The 15,495-nt window shown below is 50.6% G+C and overlaps 1 protein-coding gene across 1 annotated transcript in view; it reads right to left on the reverse strand.

The window, feature by feature from the left end:
• Window positions 1-15,495, reverse strand: part of CACNA1A (calcium voltage-gated channel subunit alpha1 A) — a 356,581-nt gene that overhangs the window by 29,564 nt on the left and 311,522 nt on the right. Inside the window, exons 28-33 of the mRNA XM_066272007.1 lie at window positions 15,129-15,289; window positions 12,330-12,467; window positions 10,645-10,846; window positions 9,411-9,575; window positions 7,018-7,128; window positions 3,169-3,252 (exon numbers count right to left, since the gene is read on the reverse strand). Coding sequence (XP_066128104.1) covers window positions 3,169-3,252; window positions 7,018-7,128; window positions 9,411-9,575; window positions 10,645-10,846; window positions 12,330-12,467; window positions 15,129-15,289 — 861 coding nt within the window. The remainder of the gene's footprint in view (window positions 1-3,168; window positions 3,253-7,017; window positions 7,129-9,410; window positions 9,576-10,644; window positions 10,847-12,329; window positions 12,468-15,128; window positions 15,290-15,495) is intronic.

Raw genomic sequence — 15,495 nt, forward strand, 5'->3', positions numbered from 1 at the left:
GAGGGAGAGAGAGAAAGAGAGAGGCTCTGTAGGAACGAGGAAGGAGGGCTGGGGGGAAGAGGGACAGACAGATGGGAGTGAGGGGCTGTGTCAGGCATTCCAAGTCAGAAAGCCCAGGGCAGGACGTGCAGTGCTGATGCGAGGAGACGCGTCACAGTTAATGTAAGGCATTCAGACTTCAGAAAGAGGTAAGACCAACCGGATTCTAGATGCAGATGTTGAAGATGGAGGGGGATTGGGTGGGCGGGGGCAGTTGGGGAGGTGTGTTCAGCATTTTTTAGGTTGATTTGTAACCAGTGCCAAAAAACCAATGGGTTTCGGTTCCCCGGGCGGGGAGTGGGGTGGCGGTGGTGGGTTGGGAGATAGTCATTGGTGTATGAACACACAGACCACGTCATGGATGAACAAATGAATTTCATAGTGCATTTTGATTGGATGAATTTTTCAGACGGCGTTGTGCCAATATACAGTTTAAAGAGCAGGCATGAAAAGAGACAAGACAAGAAACACAGTCATTATCCATCGCACGCAGGGCAAACCCACATCACCCGGCCACTTGGGGGCAGCAGCTGGGGCCCAATGGGTCTCATGCCCTGTCCCCCCAAATGCTGCGGACTTGCCCTCCCAAGGGTCTGGTTCCTCCTGTCTCAATCCTAGTGGGCTTACCTGGGAGACAGAAAGGCATGACTGTGGGCTCCTTGCCCAGCAGGGCAGGCCTTCTCCTACTCCAGTTTCGGAATTTACCATTCTTAAAGGGGTCCAAACACCCACCCTCTATCTTTTCCTCCAAATGATTCTAATTCAGAGCTGAAGGGCTGAATTCCAAGTACACCCATGGTAATAATAGCGGTAGCAAAAATAATAACCACTATTTATTTTCCATTTATTTTCTGGTAGGTTTGGTGCCAAGCACTTCACATTGATGGCTCTGACTTGTTAAACATTGCTGTTTTTCTCCTTAGAATGCCAGCCCTATGGGGGCAGGGATTCCTGTGTTTTGATTTGTTCACTGCGCTGTCTCTAGCACCTTTAACACCCAGCACACAGTAGGCCTCAATGCATGCTTACTGAATGCATGTATGAATGTGAGGCTTGCAAGGATCTGCTGGGGTTAGTTATGAAGATTACTTCTATATACAGGTCGAGAAGAGGTAACACCATTGCCCAAAGTCAGACAAGTTGTTGGGAGGGCTGTTTGACTACTGTAATGGTCCTGACGTCCCTGAGCTGGATCTCATGCCCTGTCCTCTTGCCCTCCCTGCTCTTGCAGCCAGGAGAATGGGCTGTTGGGTCCAGCCTTGTGGGTCTCTTAATGGCAACCGGAGGTTATAACCAACTTCCTTCACCTGCTTACTGGGGTGGCGGGCCATTCCTTCCAACCTCTTGACCCAGAGTGACATTGGTTTAAGGTTGTTTAGAACTCAAGATATTTTGACTGTCAGTTGAAGCTCAGACCTTTTAATAAGCGAACTTGACTCAAAGGAACCACTCAGCTAAAGCCAGCCCGAAGCTTAGACTTCTTAGAAACTTAGGACAAAGATGAAGTCTAGGCTCTGGCCCTCTGCCAGAGGACAGTGGCCAGACATCCCAAGAGGAAAGTGTCAGGGGTGGGATGCAGGGAAGGGGTAACTTCTGGGTCACTGGAACCCAAGGCACAGGGCTGTGGCCAAGACCTTATTTGGGTGAGGGTGTTGGGAGACGAACCAGGGAATGGCCCCTCTTCTGTGTAGCTACTCAGCCCCCCCCAGTTTTCCAGGATGGAAAGTCAGCCAATGGGACCTCCTATGTGAACACCCCAAGAAACACCAGCGTGCCCTAGGGAGTCACCAGGCCTTGCTGAATGAACCTGGGCAGGAACCTCACTTCCCTGAGCACTGAGCCTCAGATACCTCATGTCTAAAATGCTGCAACACCCTCTTTCCTGGGCACCACCCCAATCAAATCTATTGTCCGCTGTTCTCTGCGTATTCTGAGCATGGCCCTGGATCCTGGGCCTTCTGGCTCCCTTCTGAATGGGCTTGGCCAATGGGAGGTGCTGGCAGGAGACAGGGTGCCAGGCGAGAAAGGCCAGGATATTCCACCCCAGATGCTCTCTTCCTGCTCTGGCCCTCATCTCTGCTGGGGGCTCTGACCCTCCATGCCCATAACCACCACTAGGGGGCCCCCTGTCTGATCCAGTTTAGGTTCCCTCCTCACTTCAGCACCTGGGCAGGTAAGTTTTCAACAGGGGCTGGGTTTTGGATGTCTTCCCTTCTCCTCCATGAGTGGTTTTTGTTCCCGATTTCCTCAGTTGAACCTTCCGAGGGAATTCTCTTATATGCTGAGCCCTAGACCTATACCATGAGCTAATCCACATAAAACGCTTGGCACAGTGCCTGGCAGATAGTGAAAGCCCCATTCTTGTCGGCCATCACTATTTGTATTGCTATTGTTATGAGGTGAACGCCATACCCTTGGCTCTGACACACTCTGCCCTTCTGCTCCCCTCCGAGGATCTACTACCCTGCCCCAACCTCCTGGGGGCCCTCAAGCCGGGGCTCACTGGCAGACAGCCAAGGAGGGGGTTTTGAACAGGAGTTCTGGGGCCCTGAGTTCTCTAGACAAGGCAGAAGGATAATGTGGGGCCACTCAGATTGGTCCAGAGACCCCCACACGGGAACCCCCGGGTCTGGGGTTAGAGAAGGATGGACATCCTGGGACCCTCCCACGGGTCCGGGAGTGGTGTCCCTTTGTTGGCCCAAGGGCCACGGTTCCCTCCTGCCCATGAGCCAGAGGTTGTTAGTTTGGGCACAACAAACTTGAAGCTGGTTCCCACTGGGTCCCTAAAATAGCGTGGGGTTTGGGGTGGAGCTCAGCCTGGGATCCTCTAAGAGTGTCAGTTCTCTCAGGGTACTCGGCCACACGGTTCCTTCTTAAGTCAGTGCTGCAGGAGAGTTCACACTGCAGTGCTGGCCCCATGGCCATGGCTACAGGAACCCCTGTTTTCTTGAGTCACCCTCCTGAGGGGCCACCCTTGCCTCTGGGGGCCCTGCTTCTCCCTCTCCACTCACAGCTGGCAAGAGCCAGCTGTGGCTGTTGGAACCTGCTGCTTCTGGATGACCTCTTCCCTGTCTCCCCGTCCCCCTTCCAGCTAGGAGTTGCCCAGAAAGAAGCTGGTGGGAAACTTACCCCGAACTCAGTCACGAGGATGTCGGTGATGCTGCCCAGAACAGTCACAAAGTCGAAGATGTTCCAGGCATCGCGGAAGTAATTCTAGAATGAAGACCCACAAGACAGAGATGCCAACACACAGCTCCATGCCTGGCCCCCATGGCCAGCCCAGGGCACAATGCCGATCAGCCCAAGTGCCTAGGACAGTCTTTGTCATTTAAGTAGCAAAATGCTACTGAGTGGGCTGCTCTGAGTTCCCCTTCCCCAGAACCCCAGGCCTACCATGGGATTTCCTGGCCTCAGAGGGGACCTACAGGCCCCTCTTCAGCTCTGTTTGGGACAAGACTCTTGGAAGCAAGAATTATCACCCATTTTCCCATTTTACACAAGGTGACAAGTTCAGAGAGTGAAGTTACTCACTTGTATGGTAGGTGAGCAGCATGGAAGTGAAGGGTTAGGAATTGATCTCAGGCTGGAACTTCAAGTCCAGAGTCTATGTTCAGGACCCTACTGAATTAGGACTGTGTTTATAGCACACTCTCAAAGAGATTGGCCATTGAGTTCACATCCCAGCTCTACTATCCTCCAGCTGTGCATCTGTGGGCTAGTGACTTAACCTCTCTGGGCCTCCACTTCTTAATATGGGGAAGGGGAATAGTAACAAGGGTATAGAGGCCTTCTGGGCACATACCAGGCTGCTTGTTCTGGCTCCCTAGTGGCTAGATGGGACTGTGTATCTAGTTCCAGAGATTGTGCTATAAGTCACTTGCTGGTCAGTGTGGGACTGTCAGAACTCTCTAAACCCTGGCAAGCTGTATCATTCCAGATGGGGGCTGCTCCAAGAGTCTGGGTCCCTGAGTAACTACAGGCAAAGATCCCCCTCTTGCTGAGTGTCAAGAAAACCTTGGAGCTGTGCTTCCCAGGATCAGATTCTTTCAGCATGGTCACAAAGTCCTGAGTTGGACTCTGGACCTTGGCACCTTCTTCTGGAAGATAGGGGTAAAACAGCAATCACATAAATGAGTCGAAGCAGGTATTTGGTATACAGTAGGTGCTCAATAGGTGTACGTTGCTGTTTTACAATTACTTAAAAATGATTCCGGTTCTGTTGGCACTTTTGGTATTTTAGCAGGTGCTGCTGGGGGCCTGCTCATACCCCCTTATATTTTGACACCACACCTCCGTTACTCTGTCCAGGGGCTTTTTCGGGCTGCATATTTGCTGAGCAATTCACAGCTGCCCTGAGAACAGCCCTTTACTATGGCTGATGGATTCGGGAGGATAACTACCCCAGCTCCCACCCCCGTGAATAGAATGATGCTGCTGTGCTCTCTGCTGCCTCTTGGAGGTCCCCAGCAGAAGTTGCACCCAGTATCCCACAGTAGAAAATGGCCCCTGCCTCTCTCCCCTACCATCTCCCTTACTGTGTGTGGGGTCACCATTCGGATAATTCTTCACACTCAATCCTTGTCTCAGGTTCTGCTTCTGGGGGAGCCCAAGCGAAGACAACTTCTTAGGTGTGTAGCCACAGCCCTCAAGCCCCTGGACTACAAGGCTCCCTCTAAGGCCTAAATGTCACTTGGGGAACTTGGGGCTTCGTCTAAAACTGAAGGGGCAGGCTCTATGCAGGCCCTTGTGGGACTGTCAGGCGTGGGGGAGATGGAGCACCAGCCCTTGGCAGAAAATCTCTCCACCATCAGATCGCTTACCACAGCTGCACTGGGCCAGGCCCGAGAAACTCTTACCCTGTAGATGTGGACACAGGAGCAGAGGCCGAGGGCCCTCTTGCGGCCACACAGCTAGAAACGGGCTGAGGCGGGATTTGTACCCATGCATGGGTACGTGAGAGGCCAAGCTCTTTCCCATACACACTCTGTGACCTGTCCTACTGGCATTCCCAGGACAGAAATGCTGAATTGTTGCCACGGCCCTGGCTTCAGGATGCTTTCCCTGCTTGACTGGAGCTCAGTGTGGGGCCTGACAGTCTGGGCTGCACCCTGGACTCCCTGGGGGGGTGGGGGGAGTGGGATTGATTAAAAATACAGAATCAGGTCTGACCAGGCAGTGGTACCATGGATATAGTGTCAGACTGGGAAGCAGAGGACGCAGGTTCGAAACCCTGAGATCGCCGCCTTGAGTGCAGGCTCATCTGGCTTGAGCACGGGCTTATAGACATGACCCCATGGTTGCTGGCTTGAGCCCAAAGGTCGCTGGCTTGAGCCCAAAGGTCGCTGGCTTGAGCAAGGGGTCACTTGCTCTGCTGTAGCCCCCGGTCAAGGAACAAATGAGAAAGTAATCAGTGAACAACTAAGGAGCCACAACGAAGAACTGATGCTTCTCATCTCTCTCTCTCTCCCTGTCTGTCTGTCCTTATCTGTCCCTCTCTCTGTCTCTGACTCTCTCTATCAAAATAAAATACAGAATTAGGGGCCCCCCACTTGACCAAGTGGATCAGAACATTGAAGAAGACAGGGGATGAGATTTACTGTAACACTGCCCAGCAAGTACTGAGCACTCCCTGCAGTCAGGCTTCACTCTTGGTCTCCAGACACACATCATGTGCATTTAGGGTTTGCAAGAGCTCTTCTGAGATAGAGGCAGAGGGTGGGCCCTTCTTCTGATGGGGGAGAGAGGGATAAAGTGACAGAGCCTAGACACAATTTGAATTGAGATCTTTCTAGAGAGAAAGCTGATGCCCTTTCCCACTTTGGGAAGCCAAGGTGAGACCCAGGCTGAGACCACCAGCTGCAGGTCCTTCTCTTCAGAGAAACAGGCTAATGAATGGGGTGGTCAAGATGGAAGACATCCTGTTTCAAGTGTCAGCTTGGTCACTCAGAGGGGACATTCTCGAAGTCACCCCAAGTTACAGTTCATTAAGCTTAGGTTGTCTTCATTCGTGTGTGTGTGCGTGCGCGCGCGCGCTGTGACCCTCCCTGACCACCTGGGAAGACCTTCAGAAAGTAAGCTTTATAAGCGCATAACATAAAATGCCCAGGATTGCAAGGATACCCATTATATTGAAATATGATGATAAAAAAAAATTAAAATAGTGATCTAATCTGAAGCAACAGTTAGTAAAAACTAAACTTGGAGATTCCTGCAACATCTATAATGCACCAGGAAATACCTGATTTTTATCTGTGACACTGATTGTATTGTTAATACTGCAAGGGTTTGTTGTCTGCCTTTGAGATGGAAGGAAATGCTGAAGTCTAGTTAGCAGCTGGCAAAAAATAAAGGTGTAATTTTTTTCACATGTAATTTCACAGACCCTCCTCCCCTTACCCTAGATCCCTTTGAGGGCCAGGAGGCCTCTAAGACCACTTGCATTACTGGGAGATGAAATAGAGTGAGTGGGTTCTAAACTGTATTAAAAAGAAAGGAAACGTAATCTGGTAGAATAGACACTTCAGAGTTCAGGGCATGTGATAAGGGTTGAAACTAATTTCCTGAAAATTTCCTTTCGGTGGTCTACGTGCATGCCTGCCTGCTTGGCTTTATCATAAAATGTATTTCTCACTGTGGATTGTGGTTAGAAGAGTTTGAACGTTATGGACTTGAATTGTCTGAATCTCAGTTTCCTTATTTCTGAAACGGAAGAGAGTTACTCCCATCCATTGGGTCATTTTGAGGAATGACTGAATAAATACATGCGTTGCACATAGTAACAGTCAACACATGTTGGGTACCATCAGTGTTACAGCAAGCACAAGAACGTCTAAGTAGGGTCTGTGGGCGTTGGAGGGATGATCAAGCCACCGCGGGGGTTGGGGGTCTTGGAGCCAGGTGGGGAGACCACCATCCAGGACTCGGAGCCCGTCCAGGCTTCCCTCCAACCCCCAGGTCTAGCCCCAAGGCTGTACATACCAGAATCCCAAAAGCCATGACTTTCAGCAGACATTCCAGAGAGAAGAGGGAGGTGAAGACAATGTTGAATACCCTCAGAGCATTTTCATAAGCAAGCGAGGCCCCGTAGAACTAGAATAGGAAGCAGGAAGGGCATGGGGGTCAGTGGGCAATATGATTTGTGAGGTGGCTTTGTGGTGGTCCTATCCCAGGCCAGAGAGGACTCACACTTGGGGTCCCTGGTGACACCTTGTGGAGTCGACTCCAGGCAAGCTCTTCACATCAAAACAAAAACTCCATTCTTGAATCCTATCTCAGATCCTGGGACAGATGGGGCTCGTGAGGATGTCTAAAGCACATTCTCCACACTGCTTTCTGTCTTCCCAGACCTCTCTTTCAATTCCTACCTGCACACTCCCATGAGGCCACTTTCCAGCCAAGATTTACAACATTCCCAACCTCTAGGAGTTTCCTTGCATCCCTTCCCGGCCGATCACCCACCTCAGGGGTAGCCGTTCTTCTGACTCCTTATGAAATCTTCTTGACCGTACTATTGTTCAGACTTGAATCTATAACCTTTAGACCTAACTACCAGGTTACAGGAAACATGGCAGCCAGAGGAGGAAGGCACAGCTCCCGCATGGAGCCCAGCACGCCCAGGGCCAGATAGGTTTCATTTGGCTCATCTGGTTTCCTCAAAACGTCAAGAGTGTGACAAGAAAGGTATGAATAGAGAGGGCAGAGATTTAAATGACAAAAACTGGAGGCCATGTGTAGCCATTTAGATCTTGGCTCAAAGATCAACTTGCTGTAAAAGACATTTTGGGGACAATTCAATATAGATCTTAGATAATTATCACTCAATATGGATCTTAGAGGATTATCACTCACCAAACATACGAATATGTAAGAAAACGCCCTTATTTTAAAGAAATGTATACAGAAGAACTTAAGGGTGAAATAGTGTGATGCTTATAATTTAAAACACTTTAAAAACGTAGATGAAGTGCCCATAGTAGGTAAAATCATAGAGACAGAGAGCAGATTGGTGGCTGCCAGGACTGGGGGAAGGTGCAGGGAGTGGCGGCTCGTGGGGACAGGGTTTTCTTTGGGGTGATGGAATGTTCTGGAAGCAGATAGAGGTAGTGGCTGCACAACATGGTGAATATACTGAATGTCACTGAATTGTACACTTTGAAATGGTGAATTTTATGTTATGTGAATTTCACTTAAAAAAAAAAGAGAGAGAGAGACTCTGAGCAGGTGGTGGAGCAGTGGATAGAGCATCGGACTAGGACACAAAGGACCCAGGTTTGAAACCCCGAGGTTGCTGGCTGGAGTGCGGGCTCATCGGGCTTGAGCACGGGCTCACCAAGCTTGAGTGCGGGGTCGCTGGCTTGAGCATGGGATCACAGACATGACTCCATGGTCACTGGCTTGAGCCCAAAGGTCACTGGCTTGAAGCCCAAGGTCACTGGCTTGAGCAAGGGGTCACTCGCTCTGCTGCAGCACCCAGGTCAAGGCACATATGAGAAAGCAATCAATGAACAACTAAGATGCTGCAACGAAGAATTGATGCTTCTCATTTCTCTCCCTTCCTGTCTGTCCCTATCTATCCCTCTCTTTGACTCTCTCTCTCTGTCTCTGTCAAAAGAGAGAGACAGAAAACCAGATGAAAGTAACGTAGTAAAGTGTTTCAGATGGGTGACGGAGACGGTGTCCGTGAGGGCACAGTCACTCAGGGTATGGTCCAAGGTGCTGGCTGGGAATGCTGCCTCCCAGGCTCACCCCAGGCCTGCTGCGTGCAGGAGCACCAGCACAAGACCCCCAGATGATATCCGTGAGCACAGGACAGCTTGAGAAACACCATGGAGTGCTGGGCTCAAAAGCACAGGTTAAAGGTTCTGACTTTTCACCCTGCAGAGGCTCCATGGCCCTGAAGGTGACAAGGTATGTACCTGTTCTTCCCATCTCATTTCATTCAGCAAATAAATATTTATTGGGGGCCTCTTGTTTCCTTTGAGCCAGACCCTCACTGAACCCTACGAATCTAGGGATGACCAGGACTTGTCTGGCCCATCGGAGCTCATAGGCTCATGGGGGAGACAGTTGGGCAACCCACATTAGGGCATGTGAAGTAACTGTAGGATGCTTGCAAAGATGGGCACCCGCTGCAGTCTCGGGAGATTAGAGAAGGCTTCCTAGAGGAAGGGGCTGTGCAAGCGCTGCTGGAAGGAGCTGGCCAGACAGGGTGGTGGGGACTGTGTGCCACGCAGCAGGAACAGCTGGAGCCAGGCCCGGGTGGTAACAGCGCGGCCTCTCCGGGGGATTCACAGCAGACGGTTCCGTTTTGCTGGAGGAGGGCATGGATGAGGGGCCGGGATGCGGTGGGGTTCACAGGGCTGAGGGCTCACCTTCATCATGAGCACGATGGTGTTGAGGGCGATCATGGCCATGATGGTGTACTCGAAGGGTGGAGACACCACGAACTGCCACATGCGGTACTGGAAGCTCTGCTTGTTCTGCGGCATGTGTCGGGTCAGGGGTTTGGCGCTGATGGCGAAGTCGATGCAGGCCCTCTGTGGGAGAGAGGCCAGTGGCGTAAGGGCCCGAGGGGAGCACCGGACACTGAGCACCCACCATCTAGCTCAGCATCACTCTCCACACATCCTGAGCCCAGCTAGGACGCCTGGATTCCCCATAAGCTTACCACAGTGTCTCTCTTCTCCTTCTGCCAGAACTGTTGCTGACATGTATCCTTTTAGCTCATGGAATCCTCTTAGCAAAACATGAGAAGTGGGTTCTATTAATTGCCCCACTTTGCAGATGAGGAAAATAGATGTCCAGAGAGGTTAAGCCACTTGCCTGAGGTGGCATAGTTGTCAAGTAGGCCAAACTCAAATTTAAACTGAAGTTTCACTTTGAAGCCTATCCATTCTTTCCTACTGAACATTATGCTACTCCTTCTCTTGGACAGAGGGAGGAAGAAATCACGGTTACGATGTCTTAGGAGTCAATAGAGTAGAGGAAGGATGCACTCTGGATCCTCCACCTAGCTTGGATGTTGCTAGGACAAAGGACCATGTCTATACAATTTGATGTACTGGATTTTCACTCATAAATATTCATGACCTCTCCCTGGGGGACATTATACTTTCTTACTCCACTGACACGTGGATGTGTGACTCACTCAGGCTAATGAAATGTGAGCAGAGGTGACTTGTGTCACTTCTGGGCACAAGTCTCAAGAGTTGGATGATGGTTTGTTGTACATACTTACTTTTTTATTTGTAGTGCCTCAGAGGGAACTAGGACAACAATGACATAGAGCAGAACCACTTGGACATGTTGGACATGCAAGGTAAGCAAGAAATCACCCCCTTTATGGCTATCTGAAACTGAGATCCCAGGGCTGCTTGTTACTGCAGCATAACCTAGTCTAAGTTGACTGATACAAACACTTTCTGTTTGATGTACTGCCTTCCGGAAACCACAGGAAGGGCTGCCCTGCAGACTGGGTTCTGCTTGGAGAATGCTGCAGTTCCCTCCCTGCGTTCCCCCAGAAGCTGGTTTCTCTGTGTCATGTTCGTGGGGAGGGGGGTGGGGACTGCCCATTTTAAAATCGGGGATGCAACTGAGAAGTGGCACCTCATTTTTTTCCAGGCTATATTCCTCCATCATCTTGTCCCCCTGCTCCTGGAAGGTGATGATGATCAAGGCCACAAAGATATTGACGAAGAAGAAGGGGAACACGACAAAGTAGACGACGTAGAAGATGGACATCTCCATGCGGTACCCGGGGCTGGGACCCTGGTTCTCGAAGGTGGCATCCACGGAGTGCTTGAGAACCCTTTGAGGACCGGGTGGGGGGCAAGTGGGACAAGGAAACAGGGATATTAAGAGAAAATGGACAAGAAATAAAAGTAATCACTGTTTTCTGACTCTATCTTGGATACTTGCCACCCACTTTGCGGCGAGTGTTAACAGCCTCAGCGACTTTTATTACCATATATTGCGAGCCTGCTATGTGCCAGAAAAGATGTTCAACAGGTTACTTATTTTCCTAGCAACCATCTTAGGGAAATTCCTATTGGTTCCACGCTGCACATAAGGAAACTAAGGTTCAATGATCTGAAGTGATTTGCCGAAGATCATCCACTCAGAAGAGGTTGAGTTGGGATTTGAAACGAGGTTTGTGCTGGTTTCAAATGGGAATGAGTAGGGATCATGGAGGTAGGTGTACGTGCATGTGTGCATGTGAGTGGAAGCTCAGGTGGTGGTGGAAGCTGAGGAGGTGCAACGGGATGCACATGAGGGTGCAGCTGCTCACACACGGCTGCAGAGGCTGTGCGCTGCTCCAGGGCTCTGTGTCTAGGGGGTGCCATGGTGGATTTGTGTATTCATGATGACAGCTTTTTGGCAGGTGGCCAAAAAGTGCCTTATTTGAGCAAAACCATTAAGTATATTCTGACAGAGGGAGGTGAAGTCTGTTGAGGAAGGGGTATCTTTAAAATTTTCACCCAAAGGCGCCCTCAGGGGTAGCACTGGCCCCGTATGTGGGCACTGAGTGTGTGCATGGGTGAGTAGTGACACGTGGGTTGACATGTTTGCTAAGAGAAGGACACGAAGGGCACACGCCGGAGTCCACCCAGCCCTCGACCTGGCGTCTCGGAGATCTCTGGCAGAAGAGCCTGGACCAGGGCAGGGACAGTGAGGCACTCGGCTTCGACACAAGCTAAGGGGGTGCCAACATCTTCAACAATCAAGATAAATAGTATTTTACTGCAATATTTTAACACATCAAATGAATGCTCCAAAGCCCATGATGAACAACATGTCAAATATTTTAAATAAAGATGAGTCCGACCCCGCACTTGCATGGTTCAGCCTCGCCTGTCTCAGCCCAGACCTGACCCCTCTGGGAAAGAATGGTCCCGTGGTCAGACTTGGACAATGCCATGTCCACAGCCCCGTCTTGGAGATTTGCATTCACCAGCACAGAAAGGGTTAAGAGGACACGGCTGCCTATGTACACAGGGCCTTTCTGTGCATTAGAAACAGTGCCTGTTCTGGGAGGGCCTGGGGGTAGAGCCCGCACACTGAGGGCGTGGTGAAGGAAGTGCGGGCTGGATTTCTGCCCCCATAAGCCCAACCACGAGTGAAGGTTGACGCCCTAGTAACAGCCACTCAGGCTACCTGGCAGGGTCCCCAGCTTGGGAATCAAGAGCAAGCTGCCCCTCTCCCAGATCTTTGTTAGCACTGGGCTCTCAGACCCTTTCCTCTCCTCCTGTGCCCTGAGCTCCTCCTTGGGGTTCTCTGGCCAGGCCACTTACTGTGGCCAGCCTTCTCCCGTGGACACGGTGAAGAGGGTCAGTAGAGCCCACAGCACGTTGTCGTAATGAAACTCATACTTCTTCCATTCCCGGTCCCGGGCCTTCACCTCGTTCTTCTCATAGAGGAGGTACTTGCCACTGCCACAGAAAACGGGGCCATTAGTAAGTGGAGGAGGGGGATCTGGACACTTGTCTTCGGCTTCTGGAGACGGGAGGGGGAGGGGAGGAGAGGGGCCCACTGGCCCACACTGCTTCTCCCTCAGGCCAGGAAGCGGCCACACCCCTATTTCTCCCTGGAGGGTGTGTGTGTATCCACCTGGAAACAAACCCATGGGTGAGGCCATGACCTGTGTTCTGTGAGAACCGGCTCAGAGTCCAGCACTCTCTTCCTACTGCTAGTCTTAGGGGGTCTGGGGGAGCCTCAGATTTTGGGGAGGTTAAGAGCAGGGAGAGAGACAGGTACATTTCTGGGTTCATCAGGCTGGTGGGGGTATTGGCTGCTCCTTGTCAGAGTAGGAATAAAGCTGAGCTTCAGACTCCTAGCCCAGTGCCTGGGATCCTTCCAATTCTGGAAATAGCCACCAAAATAACAGGTGGACATTTGCCGCGCCAGCAACAACAGAACATTCCCTGAGCGCTTGGCTACGTGAAAGGCTCAGCACCTTCCTGAGCTGAGTTCAGAGTTTCCCATTGTGAGGGTGACCAGAATGGGGGCTTCAGGTCCACGCTTCCTTACCCACAATCCCCAAATCCTGAAAGTCCTGAAAACCAAACACTTTTCTTCTCCTAACTCAGGGGCGGGCAAGTTATGGCTCACACACCAAATCTGGACCAGTTTCTGTACAGCCAATAAGCTGAGAATAGTTCTTCGGGGTTTTTATTGAATTTTTTAGTGGTTGAAAAGAAATCAGGCCCTGGCCGGTTGGCTCAGTGGTAGAGCGTCGGCCTGGCGTGCAGAAGTCCCAGGTTCGATTCCCGGCCAGGGCACACAGGAGGGGTGCCCATCTGTTTCTCCACCCCTCCCCCTTTCCTTCCTCTCTGTCTCTCTCTTCCCCTCCCGCAGCCGAGGCTCCATTGGAGCAAAAGATGGCCCGGGCACTGGGGATGGCTCCTTGGCCTCTGCCCCAGGCGCTAGAATGGCTCTGGTCACAATAGAGTGATGCCCCGGATGGGCAGAGCATCGCCCCCTGGTGGGCGTGCCCGGTGGATCCCGGTCAGGCCCATGCGCGAGTCTGTCTGACTGCCTCCCCATTTCTAGCTTCAGAAAAATACAAAAAAAAAAAAAAGAAAAGAAATCACTCATGACAAGTAAAAATTATGTGAAATTTAAAATTTAGCTAGTTTTCAGAAATAATGTATTATCAGAACGCAGCCATGCCTATCTGTTTGCCTATTTTCTCCAGCTGCTTTTTTTAAAGTTTATTTTAATTTAATTTAATTTTTATTTTATCTTATGTATTCATTTTAGAAAGGAGAGAGAGAGAGAGAGACAAGAGAGAGAGACAGAGAGAGAGAAGGGGGGAGGAGCAGGAAGCATCAACTCCCATATGTGCCTTGACCAGGCAAGCCCAGGGTTTCGAACCGGCAACCTCAGCACTTCCAGGTCGACGCTTTATAAACACTGCACCACCACAGGTCAGGCCTCCAGCTGCTTTTGAACTACATGGCAGCATTGACTAGTCAAAACAGAGACTGTAGGCCCTGGCTGGGTAGCTCAATTGTTAGAGCATCATCTCTATAGGCCCAGGTTGCAGATTCAATCCCTGGTTAGGGAACATACGAGAGTCAACCAATGAATGCACAAATAAGTGAAACAACAAACTGATGTTTCTCTCTCTAAAAACAACAACAACGAAAACAGACTATATTACCCATAGAGTCAAAAGTATTTACTATAAGGCCCTTGGTAAAGTCTGTCCACCTTTGATCTCATTTATTTGACTACAAAACTTGACCCAACTGGACACAAGGTTCATGGTCCTCTTTACTGATCCCTTTGGGTGCAAACAGTTGCATGTTTCCTGGCAGAAATATTGTGTTTGAGCACCGGGCTGCTGTGGATCCAGCTGAACGTGTTCTGTCCTTTGTGGGACTTGCACTCTATAACCTTTCTAAAAATCTCAAAGTACTCTGGTTTTGAAACACATCTGCCTGTGAAGATTTCACGTAAGAAAATGTGGATGTGTTTTGCCTGACCAGGCAGTGGCATAGTGAATAGAGTGTCGGACTGGGAGGCAGAGGACCCCGGTTTGAAACCCCGAGGTTGCCGGTTTGAGCGCAGGCTCATCTGGTTTGAGCAAAAAAGCTCACCAGTTTGGACTCAAGGTCGCTGGCTCAAGCAAGGGGTCATTTGCTCTGCTGTAGCCCCCCGTCAAGACACATGAGAAAGCAATCAAAGAACAACTAAGGTGCTACCACGAAGAACTGATGCTTCTCATCTCTCTCCCTTCCTGTCTGTCTGTTCCTATTTGTCCCTCTCTCTCTCTCTGTCACACACACACACACACACACACACACACACACACACACACACACACAAAGAAAATGTGGATGTGTTTTAAAGCTCCCACTTGACAAAGCTGGTGATTGAAAAGTTAAGCAACTAGTTTATGGCTCATCTCAAAGTGAAGGACAGTGACTTAACTTTCAGAACTGTTTTCCTCCTACTCCAGGTTCAAGCTGTCGCAGCAGGTTGTTCCCCATGCCCAACTCTGCAGTTTCCAAGCCTGAGGGACTGGCGCCTCTGCTACTCCCCGCCCACCAGCCCCCATGGGGATGCCTTGAGGAGTGGAGACCCACCGACAGTCTTTCTCAAACTCCTTGGACTCATCGGTGCAGTGGAAGAACTTCCCCTTGAAGAGCTGTACGGCCACCACGGCAAAGATGAACATGAACAGCATGTAGACAATGAGGATGTTGAAGACGTTCTTGAGAGAATTCACCACACAGTCAAACACGGCCTGATGGGTGGGGTTGAGAGAGGGGGTGAGTGGCAGGGGGCCTGCCTGGCCTCCTCCTCCAGCAGCCCTAAATACTGGTTGTCATTCCCATTTCACAGACCAGGACATGAGTCAAGTCAAGGCCACACAGTTCTGAGAAGTATGTGCTCACGTGCTGGGGCTGGACCCAATCTCAAGTTTCTATGTACTTGAAATGCCCAATCTCA

The sequence above is a fragment of the Saccopteryx bilineata genome, chromosome 1 (genome assembly GCF_036850765.1).
Source record: "Saccopteryx bilineata isolate mSacBil1 chromosome 1, mSacBil1_pri_phased_curated, whole genome shotgun sequence".
Taxonomy (NCBI): domain Eukaryota; kingdom Metazoa; phylum Chordata; class Mammalia; order Chiroptera; family Emballonuridae; genus Saccopteryx; species Saccopteryx bilineata.